This window comes from Pogoniulus pusillus, chromosome 10 (genome assembly GCF_015220805.1).
Source record: "Pogoniulus pusillus isolate bPogPus1 chromosome 10, bPogPus1.pri, whole genome shotgun sequence".
Classification (NCBI taxonomy): domain Eukaryota; kingdom Metazoa; phylum Chordata; class Aves; order Piciformes; family Lybiidae; genus Pogoniulus; species Pogoniulus pusillus.
Window position 1 is genome coordinate 6,459,608 of NC_087273.1, and position 20,487 is coordinate 6,480,094.

Below are 20,487 nucleotides of genomic sequence, written 5' to 3' on the forward strand. Positions count from 1 at the left end.
CATTCCTCCTCATCCTGTCACTGCAGGCCTTCCTTCCTCTTTCCCCATCTATCCTAGTCACCTTAGGAATGGGAAGACAGCATTGTCCTGGCAAGGAAATGTGGATCCTTTCATTCCTCCCACAGTCATAAGTTGGTACAGGGTTCTGTGACAGGTTAATTACAAGTGGGTAATGAAATCCAGCATACCTCTGTGGCCATCAAGCCTTAAAAGGCTTCTTGCACCTCCTTGGAGAGGGTGCTGTCCCTTTTTGCTGCTGGGGCACTTCTGCCAAGGAAATGCCCCTTTCAGACACACTTTAGAGAGTCACTGTTTTGTGGGCTGTTGGTTTGTTTTTCCCCTTGCAAACCAAACCATATCCCATTAAAGACAGGTCAAAAAAAGAAGTCAGCAGTGATTTCTTGCTTCCACATGAGCAGATTTTAAGGCCACCATCACCCAAAGTTACTCCTGTTATGTGAGCAGCGTGAACATTTCAGACACAATTAATTTGTGCAATTTAAGGCAAACAAATTCATCTGTTAATTACCAAAAAAAAAAAAAAAATCCCCCCCCCAAAAAAAATCCCCAAACTGAAGCAGTTTGCAGAAGTAATGAGACAATTGGAGGTGTTCACAGATGGGTTACCTGTGAGACTGGTGCTTTAACATGGGGTGGAATTCCAGAGGAAGAAACAGTACCACTAGGAGGCAGGTTTTTACTGGTCACTGAAGCCCAAGAGAAAGCCTGCAGGAAATGCAACAAACCTAGGCTACTAATCATGGCACACCACTGACATTCCCCCAGGGAAACTTCTCTGTTGAAAACACACTTTTGCTTCACATCTGACTCTTAAATAGCAGCTGTGCAAACGTTACAGTGAGGGATACAGATGGATTTGCGGCGCTGTGGCACGGAGCAAGTGTGTATGGTGCCCACTCTGGCTACCTGAGTGAGACCAGCTCCCTTAGCACCCCCAAATTGCTGCTTTCTATACAACCAAACCTAGGACTGGAAACCAGGTGGTGTTCAGTGTCTCCTGCACAAAGGAAGAAAGTGGATGCCAGAAGTTAGAAATGAAAATGGAAAAAGAGCAAAAGGATGGACCAAAAAACCTCTGTGGGAGACAGACTGGAGCTACAAAATGACCTCTCCAGCTTCCGTCAGTGCCACCATCGTCCTCAGAGACTCAGGAGTAGCCATACCACAGTGTGCCCAGGGGTTTGGAAGATCAGGAACCCTGCCTCTAAGGGAGACAGGCAGTGTGCCCTGTTGCCTTTGAACCTGTAGTGCACTCTGGGGTTTGTCATGGAACAGCACTGGCTCCCATTGTGTGAGGCTTTCCGTGGTGAGAGCTTGCGGTGCTTCCTTAACCTGTGCTAGCTGCACATTTACAAGGGTTTACACATGCATAACACACACACACTTTAAAAGCAGAGCTAAAATTTACCATAGGTGACTTGAGCAGCACTTAACAGTAACTTTCTCCCCTTTTCTAGTGAACCCTCTCCTCTTTCCAACTACAGGCTCAAGTCCAGCTGTTCACACACTGACAGGAGGGACCAGTCTGGCCACTCCAAAAGGCTACATCCAAAACCAATCCTGCTGGTTTACAACCTGTACCTAGAAGCCCAGCTGTGACTGTTAACTAACCTTTGGTGGTTCTTGTGGCAGTGAAACAGGTTCTACAGGAGGTGGAGATGGAGACTTCTCCTCCAGCTCCTCAAGGGTCTTCTCTTCTACTTCAGTCTTCAGCTCCTCGGGTTTTGTCTCCGATTCCAATTCAGGCTCAGGCTCATGAGATGACTCCTCCAGTGCCTCCTCGATCCCATTGCTGCAATCACCAAATGCAGTTCATGCAGCTTATCAATTGCTTTGGGTTGGATGGCTTTCTGCAAGCTCTGCTATGGTAACAGCTGCCATGACAAAAATCATTCCCCTCCCAGCTGCTACCATATGGTGCCCACTGCAAGGAGCATCCCTGTAGCTGCACACAAAGCCAACTCTTACTCCTGCTGAAGCAAAAACGTGTCCTACAATTCTCTGCAGAGCCTGAAAATCACACAGCTGTACAAACCCTTAAGGGAACAGCTGCTGAACTCTAGGGCTGCTGCTCTTAACAGAACAGAAGCACGATGAGGGTCCACGGGAAGGTTAAGCTTTGCCTCTCCTTGCAATACATCTTTACAGCAACCTCCCTTCCTCCAACAAGGTCCTGTTTTCAAATACTGAGTTAACAGAGCACAGATCCTAGTTTAGTTTTCTTAAGCTACCTGCTAAATCACACCCAGAATCCACAACTCAGGCCAGTCAGTTGGCTTTACTAACAAATTCTGAGTCTGAAAGCACATCTTACGTTACAGGGTGGTTTTCATAGTAAGTACTGCTTGCATTCTCCTGCACAGGCTCAGGTGATGGTTGTCTTTCCTCCTGTTCCTCTTCCACCTCTTCCTCAGACTCTGACACAAATAGGAAAAAAAAAAAATCCTTAAACATCTCTGCAAGTGTACAAAAGTCACACTTAAACCAAAAGCATGTTAAACTAGCAATAACCCAAAGAAAGCCACAGCAACAAACTAAGGCAAGAGCGGCTGTGAAGGAAGACCCAAGACCCTTCCAGTCATTCTAGAAGCTTTATTCCTTACTGTTTTCACCAAAAGGAGAAAGAGGAGACATAATGCTGCTGGGAAGTAGGAAGAGGCTTCAAGGGTCTCTTAAAGCCTTTGATGTGTTGACAGTAAAGCAGAAAGACTGCACTATTAGTTAATAAATCTCAGCACCTGAAACTAAGCAGATTCACCTCAGACACAAGGATTGCCTGAGATGCTCTGTTCCAACTGCAGGAGCTACCCAGTGCCCACATGCACACATTCTGGCTCTAGTCTGATTTCTTTGCCTCTGTGAAGAAAGCAGAAAAGCCCAGCCAGGTGATGTTCAGCCCCTGACCAGAAGTGAATTACTGCCGGTGGTTATGACAGGGAAGTGACCTAGGGGTCACACCTGGAATGCCAACCCATTTGGTTCTTCAAATCACTTTACCTAAAGTTCCAACAGAGAGAAGGAATCAAACATCCCCGGAGCAGGCAGTGGCAGCACAAGCTCCATTGCTTATTATTCCCATTCTCTTGCCCAACCTCACCCACCCTGTGCCAGATCAGCCCCTTAAGAAGTATGGTATTGCTGCACAACCTTCACTTCTCAGAGGGTTTAGGCCCAGCAGACTGTTCTAGCAACAGAACCCATACCCCACCTGAGCCCCCCACACTGCCCCAGAGGAATGCAATGCAGATGTTGCATTTCCATCTCCTCCAGACACTGCTGGAAGCTCTGTGTACATGCTAGAGGAACAAGACAAGCTATGTCTGTGGTTCTTCTCACCTTCATCAAGTTCTCCTTCCGAATCCCCAAACACTTCATCTTCGTATCTGAAGATATCATTATGGACATAGAACTTGTTTGGAACAGAGCCCTGTAAAAGAGCACCAACGGGGAAGATCAGAGACACAGGCTCTGGGGTACACAGCAGCATTTTGGAACAGAACTACTCCACTACAGCCACCTCCTGAGCAGTGCCTCTTCTCTAAACAAGCAATGGGAACAGTAACTTCTGCCCAATGGAAAGAAAAAAAGACTATTTTTGCTTAGTCAAGGCAATCACAGGTTCTAACTCGAGAACCTCAGCTTCAGCAAGGCATCTGCATTTTCCCTGTATAAAGACTTGACAGAACAAAACCAGTGACTGAATTACACAGGGAAATAACAAAGGAATTCAACAGGTCTCCAAACATCACCCACACACAGGTTGTGGTGAAGTGGAGGAGAGCAGCAGAGGAACACACGGCACCCTTTGCCCCTACATAGCTCTGTTCTGGAAGCTACATTTGAGCAGCCATTTGCTCAGCTTCAGCCCATGCTCAGGTTTGCCAGCAGACCTGAGCTACACCAGAGACCTGGGTCTGCAGAGCTGAACAGGAGTGGTTTCATTTATTTCTACCCATAGCAGCTCTCAAATGCAAGCTCAAATTTGTTTTTTACTTCTGCTCCAACACTTCAAGACCATAAAGCAGCAGAGGACAGGTCCAGCCCCCTCCTCTCCCTGCACTCACACCCTGTGACAGGTCGGACAACATGGGCCAAGCTTTAAAAGCCAGATCCTATGGGTTTGCCCCACTACAACAAATTGTAGCCTTAGGGCAGGTCTCCATCATCACTACAAGCTCACAAGTACTTACCTCTGGAGCAAGCACAAAAGTCTGCATGAACTTCCTCATGGGCTGCCCATTGTTGGAGAGCTCTCCCATCACCTGCACCACCACCCCATCGCTCAGCGTGGCATGGGCGTCCACGTGGCGGATCTTGGTGTGGCACTCGCTGAACTGCAAGGACATCACCTTCTTGTGTATCTCCTAGGAAGGAAGAGCCACGCTGCAGCTGCGGCCAGCCGGGCACCAGCTGCACACCGCCCAAACGCCCGAGGCGGAGCCAGCACAAAGCAGCGCAAGGCTGAAGCTCAGGTGGTGAATACCAAGAAGTATCTTTCACTGAGAACAGGCTGTCTGGGCTCCTCCAGCTTTGACTCTGACACTTCCCACCAGGATGCAACTACTTCTCAGAGCAGTTCACAGACTCACAGAATGTCAGGGGCTGGAAGGGATCTAGAAAGATCATCTAGTCCAACCCCTCTGCCAGAGCAGGATCACCTACACCAGATCACGCAGGAACACACAGAATCAGAGAATGGTTTAGGTTGGAAAAGACCTCAAAGATCATCTAGTTCCAACCTCCTGCCACAGGCAGGGACATCTCCCACTAGAACACCAACAACCCAAGGGCCACCAAACCCTGCAAAGGCCACTAAACTCCACTCCACCATGGCCACCAAACCATGCCCCAAGTGCCATCTCTATTGTAGGACATGTCTGCTCCCACACAGAAGGGAATGACCAAGCAGCAGCCCATGGATGTGACAACCAGCACAGAGCAGCTCCTTCTACCTCATTCTGTCACTTCAGGCACAGATGCAACTGTGGGAGACTCATGGAATTGTTTGGGCCTGGAAAAGCCTTCCAAGATCCTTTGAGCCCACCCATCAACCCAACCCCACCAGGGCCATCAAACCACAGCCCCAAGGGCCACATCCACACAATCCACCTCCAGAGATGGCGTCTCCATCACCTCCCTGGGCAGGCTGGACAGGAACTGTTCCTCATGTCTAACCTAAATCTTTCCCTGTTGCACCTTGAGGCCATTCCCTCTTGCCCAGTCCCCCCAGGTTGGGGAGCTGGGATGGATGTACTCACAGCCAGGCAGGTCGTGAGTACCTCCAGAGAGGAAGACTCTACAACAACCCCTCTGGGCAGCCTGTTCCAGTGTTGTGTCACCCTTACAGTGAAAAAAATCCTCCTCATGTTTAAATGAAACTTCCTATGCCTCAGCTCCCACCCATTGCTCCTTGTCCTCTTGTCAAGGCATCACCCAAGCATCTCTCTGGCACTCACCCTGCACATACTTATAGACAGCATTCAACTTGCCATCAAGCTGTATTAGAGCATAGGACCTATTCTGAAGCTTCATTTTTGAAAGGGCCTCTGAGAATTTATCCTGTATTTAAAAAAAAAACAACAAACCCTTCTCAAACAAACAACCATCCAACCCTCCACACATCCACAAAGTACCCAGATGTCCCACACTGCTTTAAGATGTGGCTACCACATGGCTGATGGCATGACCCTGATGAAGAACTACAACTTGTGTTTCCTGGGTTTACTTTGCTTCTCCACAAGTTACCTTCCGCTTTAAGGAAAACTCCACTCACACAATTCAATAAGATTTGGAATTCCACCTAACTCACTCTCCTTTCCAAGGAACCACTTCTAATAGACAGAAGACACAGCAATAACACAAGTCTAACAGGTCTCTTGATTTTCCTTCCAATCCTAAACATGCTCTGCAGTTCAGACACAAAGCTGATGAACCAAACACAACCCATGGTAAAAGTAGCAACAACCAAACAGAAAAATACAAGCCAATTGCTGTCTGCCTTTGACCAGAAGGCAGCACCACAATATGTGGTTCACCAGGGAGAAAAATCAGAGTCACTGGTGAAGAAACAGCCTAGTGTCTATGAGGAAGTTCTGAGCAGTAATGAGGGCCACAGGCCTGGGTTGGATACGCACAGCTTGGCCATACACTGCCTCCTGCGGCTTCCCGCTGGCATCCAGCCCTCCGTGCACGTAAGAAGAATTCCTGCCATAAAACCTGCAAGTGAAGAGGTGGAGAGGTCACAGCAGTGAAAAGGAAACCAACAAACTCGGTATGTATTTTAGTCCACAGTTGTAGAGCTCAGTGCATCAGGAATTTTAGCACAAACAGACAGTCAGGATGTGCTGAGGCCCCATGAGTGCAGGAATAGACACCGCAGTCTGCGCAAGACATGCAGCAAGCTCCTGAACCAATCTCGACCCTTCCCTTGCCTTCCCTAAGTAAAATGGTTGTTTTGGCTTGAAGATTCCTCTCCAGGAAGAACAACTCACCTGCCTCAAGGTAGAGCTGCATCTACTGCTGCCCCACTAGGGGTACATTCAGTGCTGGATGTGGCCCTAGAGCAGTGTTCTCTCTGTTTCCTACAGCCAGGCATGGCCTGGCTCTGGCTGCACTGCTGGGTGCAGTAACTGAGTCACTGCCTACAGCAATCTCCACCCTGTACCTCTGGCACAAAAATAATGCCCAAATGCCTGGTGTTACCCAAGCAGAAGCAGCTGAGGTTTTGGCCTTAAGAATAGCACAGATCTCTGGAGCACTCCACCAAAACCAAGCGACCCTTTCCTAACCCAGCTTCTGGACTGGGCTCCCAAAGCTGCTGTGTAACATACAAACACCTGGTTCCAATGTTTTCCTTACACTTCAGAGGTGGGTTTACACTTTCATTCCACTTCCAAATGTTGAGCCTAGAAGAGTCCAAGTTTATCCCTCAAAAATTCTTCTGTCTCTGTGTTTACACAAACAGTTTCTGGGTGTCAAGACAAAATGACAGCAGGCCCCATAAAAGAATTCTCTCATTAACTTGGGCCTTTCTGTCACTCCAAGCCAACCCTGCTGTTCTGAAATCAGGATGCCCACTGCTCCATTTGCCCACGGTGTGGCTGCTGCCCTGAAGAGCTGGTGCAGTCACACCCTTTCTAAGCCTCCTAAAATATTTTCAGCTGCCTGACCTTCGTAGGTGATGGACAGCTGCAGTGTTCAGCAAGATGAAATCATTTCCCAAGAGCTACCCAGATCCATTTCCTCCCACACTCACACATTATCCAATTCACAAGAAAGAAGCAGACTTTGCCCAAAGCCATGAGTTAGGCTGTGTGTGCAGGCCCTACCTGTGCAGGAAGTCAGGAGCTTTATTTAGCAGGGTGTAGTACTGTCTCACGAACTCCCTCCCCACGAGCAGGGGACTTGGCTTCTCCATCACCATTTCTTTGGTACTCAGTGTCAAAAGCTGCAATCAGAAAGAGTCAGATTAGCCTGAAGTCAGCTCCATACATCACAACTTCTCCATAAAAGAGTGAGCACAGTGATGACAGCATTGAAACAATGATGTGTAGAGGGACAGAATCCACACAGAGCTGCTCATGTCAGGACACCCTCTCTGGCCTACTCCAAGGAAATACAAAGGCTTCAGTCAATTCCTGTGCTACTTTGACAAGGAAGGAACACTGGAAACAAAGTCCAATACAGAACAAATGCTTTTCAAACAAAAAAAAAACCCAAACAACCCAAAACTTGTTCAAAAGCTCTAATTTATTTAACTCTTTGGCATTAAAGTGATGGACAATTAAAAATGCAGGTTCAGCAGCACTGCAAACCAAGCAGGAACAACACTTCCTCCAGTCAGCCAGTGGCATCTCCTGTATCTGTTCTGCTGCCACATCTCTAACACCAAAGTGGCAGCACCAATATTCTGGATCCACATTCCCTGAAAACTGGGAAGGGAAAGCTTTATGCCTCAGAGATAGATGGTTATTAGTTTGACTTGCTATGCCCCCAGCCCTCCAAGCTATCATGCCATAAATGACCTCCAGCACTCTGGAAGTCTTTGTGATGGCTTGCCAGCACCCAGCTCAGGTCAAGGAGGGTGAACTCACTCATAAGCACCAGCATCTGCACCCACGAGAGTCCCTCCTCCAGCTTTCTAAAGAAGCTTCAGCTACTTTGCTCTCTCAAAAAGCAAATGTCTAAGGCAAGGCAGCAGGCAAGGAAGACCAAGTCAAGCCCCCAGGTTTCCAGCTTGGGAGATTACTCTAGAGCAAGATTTCTGTTTTCTTCTCAAAAGCCCTTGGTCAATCCAGAGGACTGTGGGCAGCTCAGCTGGACAGGCCATAAAGCATGAGGTGGAACTGAGATACGAAGCTCAGCTGAAGGTGGGCTGCAGTACAGGCAAAACACACACAAGGAAAGTGTCACAAACCTGTCATGTCCTGCCTCAAGAAGGATCTCTGAAGAAAACAAACCTTTAGGTACTTGGCACTACTAGTTTGTACTTCATGGACTGGTAGAACAATATCAACCCTGCAGTCCAAGCCATGGGATGCTGCAAGAGTTGCTCCCATACAGAGTTAGCCAGGGGTGAGAGGTGAGGCAACAGTCTCAAACACTGGCAGGTGAGGCAGCAGGCACAGCCCGAGTCACAGGTTTGGTACTTAAAATCACAGAATCAACCAGGTTGGAAGAGACCTCCAAGCTCATCCAGGCCAACCTAGCACCCAGCCCTGGCCAATCAACCAGACCATGGCACTAAGTGCCTCAGCCAGGCTTTGCTTCAACACCTCCAGCCACAGAGACTCCACCACCTCCCTGAGCAGCCCATTCCAATGCCAATCACTCTCTCTGCCAACAACTTCCTCCTAACATCCAGCCAAGACCTCCTCTGGCACAACTTGAGACTGTGTCCCCTTGTTCTATTGCTGCTTGACTGGCAGAAGAGACCAACTCCACCTGGCTACAATCTCTCTTCAAGTAGCTGTAGACAGCAATGAAGTCTGCCCTGAGCCTCCTCTTCTGCAGGCTGCACACCCCCAGCTCCCTCAGCCTCTCCTCGTAGGGTTTGTGTTCCAGGCCTTTCACCAGCCTTGTCGCCCTTCTCTGGACACCTTCCAGCACCTCAACATCTCTCTTGAATTCAGATACTTGGAGATAAGAAACCAGAAATATCCTTCTAGGATTATCCAAAATGTTTATTATAAGCTCCCAGGACTCTCAAACATGGTGTTAGTTGTGACTGATGGGAAACCCTGGGGGAACCAAAGTCTCCAAAGACACAATCTCAGCAGTCTGGGGATCTTCCTCCCATGATTCATATTACAGCATTGGCACACGAGTGGGAATTCTCCTTCAAAACCAACCTGAGAAGAACAAGGACCTCAGCTGGCACAGGTGAGGCTGCTCTTTCTCCTTTGTCCCCTGCCCCACAAGCAGCTGATCAACACAAGACTGGTGGTGGGGCCTTTAGCACAGGCACTTGTGAGAATACAGGAGGAGCATTTCTTTTTAAAGACCTTGTTAAGAAGCAGATCTCAGGCAGCGCCCAGGAATGCAGCAGTGAGCACCTCAGAGATGTTAACAAATTGCTGGCACACCACAAGGAGTACTGAGAATGCCTCTGGGCACAAAGCAGAATTGTCTGTGACAGGTCACCACAGCACATCAGATCTGGCAGATCTGTTCCTCACTGGAAGCTGTGCTAGGTCAGGGAAGGCTGCTGAAGTCCACAGTAATCACACACAGCCCATCCTAAGCAACTGCAACAGAAGGTGCTCCCAGAGAGGAGCTCTGGCCACCCCTGGCCACGCTGCCAGCGGCAGCACTATGGACTGCCACCACAACCACAGCACTTCACAGCAAGCCTCAGGGCAGCTCTCCACCTCTGCAGAATTCTTTATCTCTTCAGAAAGCTGAACAGGGGTAGCAGAGGCTTAATGAAGTGTTCAGGTCTCCCAAGTCATTAAAAGGCAGGACAGTGAAGGTGCCAGTACTCCTTGCTGCTGACATAGGTGCCACAGACCTGGGTGATCATTCTCACAAGTCACCAGAGACTTGGCAGGCATGAGGGGTTTGGAGGCGAGGGCACCAGTGGACACCAACAGCTTAAACAGTCCAAACTGACAAAGGATGGCATCTCCATGCACCATGAGGCACCACAGCCTGCAAAAGCTGACCTTCCAGTTCCCACTGATGCACACTCCAGAGTCAAGGGAAGAAGGATCTGAGTGCTCCCTTCACTTGAGTAACATGAGCCTCATTCTTAGATCAGTTGCAGTGGCCACTGCAGAGGCATAAAGCAAACAAAGAATCCCTTTCTGCCGCAGACAGAGGTGAGCACCTGCTCACCTCAGTGGCACCTGCTTAGAGGTAAGGGACCCAGTAGCACCCAACCAAGGGGTCAGACTCCCAAACTGGAGAGCCACACACCCCCCCCCTCAGTGCACTCTGTTCTGCAGCTGTAGCTGGCACGACTCAAGTACACAACAACTTGACAGCAACCGACAAGCCTGCAGGCAGGCCTGGATAAGCTTGTCACCACCACCTTAACAACTGGGCTCCTATCCTGAGCTATTCCACAGCCACTTCTCCCGGGAAAGCAAAAGCAAAGGGAGAGCTAGCACAGAAAGGGATGATTTGGTACTGGCACACTCAGATAAGCAGTGAACAAAAGCACAAAGGATGTTTTGATCCCAGGAGCAAGTGCTACTGCAGGCTAGCGCTGAAACAAACAGGAACATCCCTTTAAGCTGGTGCCAACAGCTCAGCTATGCTCTGGAGATTCCACACGGGAGAACTGCAGCCTTCCTTCGGCTCTGCACAACACCTCTGTTGGTGGCCCAGGAAAGCAAATGGCAGCTGTGACAAAGGAAGTACAAAGTTCACCTCTGCAAAGGATGAGGCTGCTGAGGGCTAGGAAGAGGAGATAACAGCTCCTGTTGGGGTAGTGGCGCTGAAGGACTTGGGCACCAGCCACTGGAGCACTCGGGTGACAGCCTGCAAACTCCTCCAGCCTGTGGCCATCCCTACAGATGAAACTCCTTACTGGATCGTGGTCTGCCACCCCTTCAACGAACTAAGAGAAGCAATCAGCCACCAGCCTGCAGAGGGCAGCAGTGGTTGGTTCTCAAGTGTTGAAGTGGTCAAACGTCCAAGGGCTTGTGCAGCTGGCTCAGTAAAGCAGCTCTCGTGGTGCAGACTCTTGTGTTCCCTACAATGTGTCTAGAGCTTTTCCCCTTTTCATTTCCCTTATCCTGCAGGAAAAGGAGTGTGAAAGTACCTGAAGTGATGACTAAACTGCATGCTCAACAGAAAGAACTTTGGCACAGTCTTGGATTGTGCCAAAAGAGGTAACTCAAAGCCACCTCTATCCTGGTTCAAGACAATGCCCACAACAGTGATGCTGCCTGGATGCTTCACCAATTCTACTTCAAGAAAAGCTGAGCCAAATTCTGCCAGCCTCACCTTAACCTGAGGGTAAGCTCCAGACAGAGAGACTATAAGCTTTGAGAGGGAGGTGCCAGCCTCACCATTTGTTTTACTAAAAAAAAACCCACAAGCAAACAAGAAAACTATTTTGGTTTATTGACAAGCAAACCTCATCCCCTGAACCTTGCTGCTAGAACTTGCCCATGATTAAAGGCAGACAGACATCCAGCTATAGTTTTACATGGATCTGCAACAGCCTGGATCCACACATCTGCAATTCATGGTCAGGATGCTGCTCAGAATCAAATGCACCACTGAAAATGGAAAGTAAATTGGGCAAAACACTCTTGCAAATCAAAAAAGATGCTCCCCAGAGCACACAAAGCAAAGCCACAGAGCACAACATGTGCCATGCCAGAGGGAAAGGGGAAAGCAGCTTTCACAGCCTTGGACAGGCTTCTCCCAAACCCAGAGCAGCACTTCTGAAGCGTGTTTGCTGATGCGGGCTAGCAAAGAATGCTTGGAAGAGTGGGCCTGCTGCTGCCATCCCACTGCTGCAGCACAGCCACACCTTGAGTGGAGCTGGGCAGCCAGGCAGCAGCTGCCTCGGGCTGGGGCACCTCTACCACGGCCCTGCAGGGCTTGGTGGCTGTGCCAGGAGAACACAAAACAACCACCAACAGATAGGAAAAGCAATTCAAAGCCCCACACAACCCAGCTCAGTGCTGAAACCATCTTCTCCACTCTGCTCTGCAGGCACTCAGACCATCCTCCATCTGCTGTGAGGGCCAGCAAACCCGGGCCATCTACAGAATCCCTTTCCTTGGTGCTCTCCTTCCCATAACCCACTCCCATCTCAGCTGGCCCAGCCCCATGAACCAAGCTGTGCTGGGGGAGTGGGATTCTGCAGGCAGCCCCACAAACCAAACTGTGCTAAGGGGGCCTCTGCAGGCAGCCCCACAAACCAAGCTGTGCTAGAGAGGCTTCTGCAGGCAGCCCCACAAACCAAGCTGTGCTAGGGGGTGCTTCTGCAGGCAGCCCCACAAACCAAACTGTGCTAAGGGGGCCTCTGCAGGCAGCCCCACAAACCAAGCTGTGCTAAGGGGGCTTCTGCAGGCAGCCCCACAAACCAAACTGTGCTAGAGAGGCTTCTGCAGGCAGCCCCACAAACCAAGCTGTGCTAGAGAGGCTTCTGCAGGCAGCCCCACAAACCAAGCTGTGCTAAGGGGGCCTCTGCAGGCAGCCCCACAAACCAAGCTGTGCTAGAGAGGCTTCTGCAGGCAGCCCCACAAACCAAACTGTGCTAGGGGGGGCTTCTGCAGGCAGCCCCACAAACCAAGCTGTGCTAGAGAGGCTTCTGCAGGCAGCCCCACAAACCAAACTGTGCTAGGGGGGGCTTCTGCAGGCAGCCCCACAAACCAAGCTGTGCTAAGGGGGCTTCTGCAGGCAGCCCCACAAACCAAGCTGTGCTAGGGAGTGCTTCTGCAGGCAGCCCCACAAACCAAGCTGTGCTAGAGGCTTCTGCAGGCAGTCCCACAAACCAAGCTGTGCTAGGGGGTGCTTCTGCAGGCAGCCCCACAAACCAAGCTGTGCTAGGGGGTGCTTCTGCAGGCAGCCCCACAAACCAAGCTGTGCTAGGGGGGGCTTCTGCAGGCAGCCCCACAAACCAAGCTGTGCTAGAGGCTTCTGCAGGCAGTCCCACAAACCAAGCTGTGCTAGGGGGTGCTTCTGCAGGCAGCCCCACAAACCAAGCTGTGCTAGGGGGTGCTTCTGCAGGCAGCCCCACAAACCAAACTGTGCTAGAGGCTTCTGCAGGCAGCCCCACAAACCAAGCTGTGCTAAGGGGGCTTCTGCAGGCAGCCCCACAAACCAAGCTGTGCTAGAGGCTTCTGCAGGCAGCCCCACAAACCAAGCTGTGCTAGAGGCTTCTGCAGGCAGCCCCACAAACCAAGCTGTGGTGAGGGCTTGAGGGCTTCTGGTTTTCAGAGGAGCTAACAGCACTCTGTATTTTAGGGGCATGACTACCACAGGAGACCATCTTTTGGGCCCAAAAGGCTAACGTCCACCCAAACAGCCACTGTAGCCAGAGGCACCACCTGCTCTGGGGAAGCCACTGCGCCTCTGTCATCATCCAGTGCCAGGCTCAGCACCTTCCTCCTGCTATCTCCTCAGGTACACCTATTAGCCTGACACAAATCCTTTCCCACATTCCTTGAGCTGCAAGGCAGGCCTTCATTTGTCAAAAACTCTCCAAAGGAATGACACCCAAGTGTCACAAGTGCTGCACTCCGAAGGGAAGCCTCGGCTCCACCACGGCGTGTCAAGACGCCCTGTTTCCTCAGCACTGCAAAACGCTCCTTGACTCTGACAGTAAACCTCAGATCCACGCAGGAGAAACATGTTACTCAGAAGAACACCACCAGTGGATGAGCAGCTCATTCTGTGCCTGGCTACGACAGAAAAGACTCGGTTCTGATAATGAACAAAACAAAAATCACACCACACAGAGGACAACTCCACTTCTGCCAGTCTGAACATTTCACAAGGGAAACCAATGTAGTCTCTTACACTCAGGCTACACAACAGGAAGGAATGGGTAAGAATGAAAAGGCTTTCCTGGAGCAGGCATGGCCCTGCAGGCATACTTACAGTCACAATGGACTCAAACCGCCTCCTTAATGAGAAATGACCTCCAGCAGGTAAGGCAACACCGGTTTGCTAGGGCTCAGAACAAACCCCGTACCCACTCACCTACTCACACACCTGCTACCTTCAGCAGCTTGATGTGTTCACAGCAGTGCCTGCTCCGTATGACCTCTGGAGCTGGCCAGCACGGAGAGACCGTTTCTTGTGACCACTGATCTTCATCCTGCTACTACTGTCTCATTAGAAATGTCCATGAGAGAAACTATCACGTCCCTGGGACAGGTGAGGCAGTGGAGTGCTTCATACAACAAGCACATTCATCCTATGAGAAGACTCCCTTCCCTTCCAGCCCACTACAGACCAAAGAACACTATGCTGGCTTGAACCACACAGGTCATGTCTAAGTAGTCCACCTACACAGGAGCAAAGTAAGTTCACACTCCCCCCGCAGCAGAGCAGAACACACACACTGAAGCTGAAATGCCTAGGTCACAGAGGCCCAGGGATTGCCAAACCAGCACGGAAGGTCACCACAGCAAAGCCTGCATGACTGACAACGCCGTTCAGATCAAAATCAAACAATAATCTCCTATGCTCTCGTTCCCTGCTGCCTCAGGTCTTTCACGCACTGGTGCCTGGCACCAAGCTCAAGACCCAGGGTCACCCAAGTGACCACAAGATGTAAAGGCTTTGTCGTGGGGATGCTCCTGTGCACCCACACTGGCGCTGCAATGACCTCTACCTTCAGTCCTCCGGTTAAGAGGAGCAAAAGCCTGGGAACGAACAAGGGAAATGAAAGCAGCTCGGAGAAGATCTACTCGAGGCATCCAGATCTGCAGAACAGAAAGTGCAACTTCAGCCATGTTAGGAGCGAAAGCAGAACGGCTCAGGTTGTGATGGGGGAAAGCAGGGAAAGGCGAGGGCCGCAGGAGAGATCTCGGAGTCAGCGATCCGCTGCGGTACGGATTGGCAGGGGAAAAGGAGGGCTCCCGAGCCCGGGCTGGCCGCCGAGTGCTCCTGCAGCACCCCGCACACGCCGAGCGCCAGACGCCTCTGGAGGCCCCGGGAAACAGGCGAGCGGCGGAAGGCGGGCACGGGGCCGAACGCCGCAGCGAACGCCCGGTAACGCGGGGCTCGGGGCGCTCGCCCCTCCTGGAAGCTGCGGGCAGACGGGAGATACTTTCCCCGGGCATTCCCCTCCGCCCAGGGGCCGGCGGAAGAGCGATCGGCGGTAGGCGACACGCCGCCAAGGTGACGGCGAACAAAAGCCTCCCCCCATCCTTCCCCTCCGCGCCCCGGCCGCGCCACCCCCGCGCCACAGCGGGCGAGAAGAGACAGCCCGGGAGGCAGCAGCCGGGCCCAGCCGAGGCAGAGCGGGCGGCGAAGGGCAAAGGCGGGCCCCGAGGGCGCTGCAGCCACCGTTAAACGTCCGCCGCGGCGGGGCCTACCCCCGACCAGCCCTCACCTAAGGAAAGAGTCTCGGGTGCGTGGGGCCGGGGCACGTTTCCTGCCCTGAGCCTGCTGGGTGTCGGGCGCGGCGGACCTGGCTCTCGGCGTGTCCTGCGGCGGGGGCGGCACAGGGAGCGGGAGCGGCGGCGGCGATGTCAGAGCCGGGCGCGGGAGGGGCAGCCGGGGGCTCCCGTGCGCGCGTGCCTGTGCGTGCCGTGCGTGCGCGCCTGCGCGAGGGGGGGCGCGGGCGGGGCCGCGAGGGGCGGGGCCGGGGGGCGGGAGAGGCGGCGGAGCGCGCGCGGCTCACGTGGCCTGCGCTCCGCCCGCGCGGGGCGGGTCCGGCGGCTCTCCGGTGGCTCTCCGGTAGCTCTCCGGCAGCTCTCCGCTAATCTCCGCAGCGGCGCTGCTGGACGGGCGCGGCGCCGTTGTCTGTCCGTGGGTTTCTCCCACGGGGTCTCGGCCGGCGGTGCCTGGCCGCTCATTCGTTGTGTAATGAACCCTGTTCTGCTCGCCGTACCGCGGGAGATGTGTTTGTGCTACCGAGTGCCAGGGCCGAGGTGCCCGTGGGGGCGGAGCGCGTTCTCCGCGGCTGCCCGGCGGGGTTCACTCCTTACACCGCTCCGGCTCGGGTCCCGCTGAGCGGGAGCAGGGTTCCGCTCTTGGGGGGCTCCGGCCGCCCGTAAAGTCAGATGAGCGCTCAGTGTTGGGTTAACCTCAGCTCTCCGTGCGGGGCTGTTCCTCGCGGGTAAGTCGAGTAGCAGCTCAGAGCTCTTCATAGGGACAGGGACAGTCTTTGAGCCATGCTGAGATCTAAAAGGACAAACAGCTATAAAACATTAAGTAATCCCTTCCCAGTGGGTCTAAGGTTGGACTTTGGAGTGCATTTTGCCTGCAGACTCCATGTTTGGGGGCGAACAGTGACAGCCGGGGCCGAGAGCTGAGCATCCCCGGAGGAACAGCTGGTAGCTGTAGCAGACCCCCGATGCCTGCGGTGGGCAGGTGCCCTGCAACAGGGCCGTACCCGCAGGAGGAGTGCCCGAAGGAGGGGTCGTGGCTCACGCGTTCCCCGCCCGCCGCCGGCCACGTCGGTGCCACGTCGCGGCGCAGGCGCGGTGCCCGCTTCCGTCGCGGGGGCGGCGGCGGGTCCAGGAGTAGCAGCGGCGGCGGGGCCGGGAGCACGGGGCGAGCTCCGCTGTCCGAGCCGAGCCGCCATGAACTTCCTGCGGGGTGTCATGGGCGGCCCCAGCGCCGGGCCGCAGCCCTCCGGCGCCGAGACGGTGAGCGGGGCGCGCCGCGGCTCGGTGGGGCCTGGCCTGGGGAGCGCGGCTGCGCCGGGAGCCGACAGCGGGCACCGACTGGGTGCCTGCCGGCGGGCGGTGAGCAAGCACAGGGGCATTCCTAGGTGTGGCTGGTGCCTGTGCAGCGGCGGCTGTGCGCGTCCTGCCGCTGATGCCGCACCGGCCCAGGCGGTGACAGCTTGCTCGGCATGTTCGCGGCCGCCCTGCGCTGGGCCGGCGCCCTGCGGAGCGCTCCTCGGTCCTGCCGGTGCGAGAGCGGGAGCCCTGTGCCCTTCCTGGGATGCCGGGGCTGCTGTGACAGCACCGTGCTCTGCACAGGGACGTGCCTACGTGTCGCTCCGACCTGGAGAACCGACACAGTCCTGGGCGGTTACGGCTCCGGCCGGGCTCGTTGCGGGGCTGCGGGAGGCACCTTGTCCTTTACCCCCGTGTCTCGTACCTTCCCAGATCCAGAAGCTGTGCGACCGAGTGGCTTCGTCCACGCTGCTGGATGACCGGCGGGATGCTGTGCGTGCTCTCAAATCCTTATCCAAGGTAAGCAGCCAGCTCCTCAGGAGCCCCGGGGGGTTCTCACAGCTGTGCTTCTGAAGCTGAGTCGGGTCTTTGGGCTGGACCATTGCCGTTCTGCTTTCCCCACACAGAAATACCGGCTGGAGGTGGGCACGCAGGCCATGGAGCATCTCGTCCACGTCCTCCAGACTGACCGGTAAGCTTGTGGCTGACTTCTGTGGCAGCTGCTCCAGCTGATAACCTGGCTCTTATCTGCTGCCGAAACCCTTACAGCATTGGCTCTCTGTACCAGTAACGCAGGGAAGAGCTGGGCTAGCACCTGGAACCTTGTTACAGTGACAGACTGAATCACCTGTCAGAGGCAGGAAGAACAGAATTCCAGGAACTTGGGTGAAAGGGACAGAAAAAAACAGTTCTAGAGTAAAAGTGCTTCTCAGTCACATAATGGTTTGAGTTGGAAGAGACCTTCAAGATCATCCAGTTCCAACCCCCTGCCATGGGCAAGGACACCTCCCAGCAGGCTCATCCAGCCTGGCCTTGAACACCTGCGGGCAGGGGAGCATCCACAGCCTCCCTGGGCAATCTGTGCCAGTGTCTCCCCACACTTACTGTAAAGAATTTCTTCCTAATGTCCAGTCTAAATCAAAGCTTCTCAGTGGTCAGTTTCCACTGCTGTGGATGGGTACATCCCAAATGACAATGTTAATTATATGAAGCAGCCCAAATCTCCTTGTTACTGGACAGAAATTGAGTAGGAATTAAGAGGAAACGAATCAAGGTAGCAAATGTCTGTTTTCTTAGCTGTGTGTCATCAAATGCTTTGGCAGCACAATGCTGTCATGGGGAGGAATGTGTTCTGGTAATGTCCAGTCTTGACTTGAACAGGAAGCTGGTAAATGCATAAGACCTCCCCAGGCAGAAGGGCACATGTGGGCTCCTTGCGTGTGCATACATGGGAAGCACATGGAGACAAAGGAGAACTAGGAAAGCTGAGTCTGGAAGGAGATGCCTCCTTACTCCCATTCCATTGCCTGGATGGTTGAAAATGAGTACCTGGCCTGCATGCAACTTGTAGGACACAAACAGCAAAAGCTACAGGAGGAACTGTCCCTGACACAAGGGGGAAGCCCTTCGAAAATGAGGTCATGGAACCTGCTTTCTTCCACTTACCTGCTCCGGAGCCAGAGCTGAACTTTGAGAAGGAAGGCAGGGCTCTGCTGGTCTCCTTTCCATGGAGATGGCTGAGCTGTGCCATTCAGGGTAGGACCTCGAGGGCTTTTCTGGGCTTTTTGGGCTCAGTTGTCCCTTTGGAATTGGTGCGTGCTGGGGCTCTGTGCAGATGTCTCTTGTGACCTGAGCTGCACTTCAGAATCCGGTAACTACACCTTCGTGGGGTTTGGGTTTTCAGCTGGAAAAATGCTGTCTTCCACACCTCCCACGCTGGTGGGCAGGTTTCCTGATGTGTGTTTGTGATGGACCAGCACAGCAGCTGGCCTGGACTTTGTATGCTGTGGCTTATTTAGGAGAGATCTGGTTGAAGCCCCTGTGCCTGCTGAGTTCAGGAGGGTGTTACAGATGGTATGAGCGCCTCGTTGGGTGTTGATGTGGAGGTGAGGCTCTGGAGGTCTTTGAGCTGTTAAGAACACAAACCAGAGCCAGCTCATCTCAATAACTGGTGAAGGAGTTGTGTGCTCAGCTGTCCCTGGTGCCCAGAGCGACTGATATACTGAACTGAGAGACAGCTCAAGGTGTCTTCACACATGTCACTGTATTCATGTCAGAGATTTACCTGTGCTGGTCCTGTGTGTTGACTGTATTGGTGTGAGGCTGAAGATTGCAGGAGGTCTGATCTGATGAGATAGGTGGAAGGACCAGGGAAGCAGTATGCTGGAGCCAAAGCTCTGCTCTCCTCCCCAGCTTAGCTTCAGGAACTTTTCCAGTCCTTTAAAGATGAGTGGTCAAGCTCCTGATGTGAAGCTTTTTTGTCCTGAAACTGCTGCTGGTTGTTTCTGTGCTGACTGGAGATGTTCCACTCCCAGCTGCCTGTTGTCTGGAGCGTGTGTCTCTGTGTGTGCAGCAGAATGTGGAGTTAATCCATGGGGTTCCCTCCTGATGGTGAGGGGCTGGCTGGCTTGCAGACTGCTGTAATGTGAGAGCAGTGACAAGTGCAAACTCGTTTTGCTTTTGTGCATTTCCCAGGAATGAACAGCATAGTTGAGGCAGGCAGCACAACTGTTTGATCTTCAGCAGCATTTGTCTTGCTGGAATATGTAATGGCAGTATGGAAAACTGAAACAGCTTTGGTTAGAGATGATTATTTTCTGATGCAAATCAGCTCATTGGGAAATCAGTACCTAATCAAAAAGCCACTTGGTTTTCAGACCTTCTCAGCCAGATGTGATAGCTGAGCTCCTCCTGAGGATTATGTTAACTGCTATTCCTGTAGCTGCTGGCAGCAAAGGGCTGTCTTTCATCTGCAGTGTATCTCCTGAGCTTGGTGAATCCACTTTTCCTTCCTGTGGAATCTGAATTGCCCAAGCACAACTCTCATCTCTATAGTAGTCCTTTCCTCTTTCTCCTCTGCAACCTGTGCTAATCATTGACTTGCCTGGCAGTGAATCAAGCTTTTCTGTAGCTCTTTGTGTTGTAAGCTGTGCTGATAGCTTCATGGTGAACCTGCTGCTATGAGCAGCTTCATCTCCTGACTTCAGGAGCAGTCTGTGCTAGAACTCCTCTTCTCCTTGCTCTCCTCAGGTCTACTACACTGCTGCTTCAGACTTTTCTGTCCCAAGGCAAAGGCAGTGAAATTCACCACACAATTGGCAGGGTTGGAAGGGACCTCAAGGATCATCCGGTTCCAACTCCCCTGCCATGGGCAGGGACACTTCACACTAGATCAGGTTGCCCAGAGCCATATCCAGTCTGGTCTTAAACATCTCCAGGGATGAGGCTTGCACCACCTTCCCAGACAACTTGTTCCAGTGTCTCACCACCCTGATGATGAAGAACTTACTTCTAATGTCTAATCTAAATCTGCCCTCCTCTAGCTTGGATCCATACCCCAAGTCCTGTCACTACCCAACACCTTAAAAGGTCCCCCCCCAGCTTTCTTGTAGGTCCCCTTCAGATATTGGAAGGCCACAATTAG

At 52.7% G+C, this 20,487-nt stretch overlaps 2 protein-coding genes across 10 annotated transcripts in view; one reads left to right on the forward strand and one right to left on the reverse strand.

The window, feature by feature from the left end:
• The window catches only part of G3BP2 (G3BP stress granule assembly factor 2), a 36,852-nt gene extending 21,105 nt beyond the window's left edge, over positions 1 to 15,747 (reverse strand). For 2 of the 3 annotated variants that reach the window (XR_010303653.1, XM_064149652.1), the window contains exons 1-8: positions 15,548 to 15,747; positions 7,350 to 7,468; positions 6,156 to 6,237; positions 4,212 to 4,385; positions 3,358 to 3,448; positions 2,336 to 2,438; positions 1,633 to 1,813; positions 628 to 726 (exon numbers count right to left, since the gene is read on the reverse strand). Coding sequence is in view for 2 of the 3 variants with exons in the window: in XM_064149652.1 (XP_064005722.1) it covers positions 628 to 726; positions 1,633 to 1,813; positions 2,336 to 2,438; positions 3,358 to 3,448; positions 4,212 to 4,385; positions 6,156 to 6,237; positions 7,350 to 7,444 (825 nt within the window). In the remaining variant the exon portion in view is untranslated. The remainder of the gene's footprint in view (positions 1 to 627; positions 727 to 1,632; positions 1,814 to 2,335; positions 2,439 to 3,357; positions 3,449 to 4,211; positions 4,386 to 6,155; positions 6,238 to 7,349; positions 7,469 to 15,547) is intronic. The other variant, XM_064149653.1, reaches the window with a different exon arrangement.
• Positions 15,748 to 16,640: 893 nt separating this feature from the next.
• Positions 16,641 to 20,487, forward strand: part of USO1 (USO1 vesicle transport factor) — a 32,803-nt gene continuing 28,956 nt past the window's right edge. For 6 of the 7 annotated variants that reach the window (XM_064149657.1, XM_064149658.1, XM_064149659.1 and 3 more), the window contains exons 1-3: positions 16,641 to 16,808; positions 17,277 to 17,363; positions 17,471 to 17,535. In XM_064149657.1, coding sequence (XP_064005727.1) covers positions 16,743 to 16,808; positions 17,277 to 17,363; positions 17,471 to 17,535 — 218 coding nt within the window. In that variant the 5' untranslated portion in view covers positions 16,641 to 16,742. Of the gene's footprint in view, positions 16,809 to 17,276; positions 17,364 to 17,470; positions 17,536 to 20,487 lie in introns of those variants that run through there. The other variant, XM_064149663.1, reaches the window with a different exon arrangement.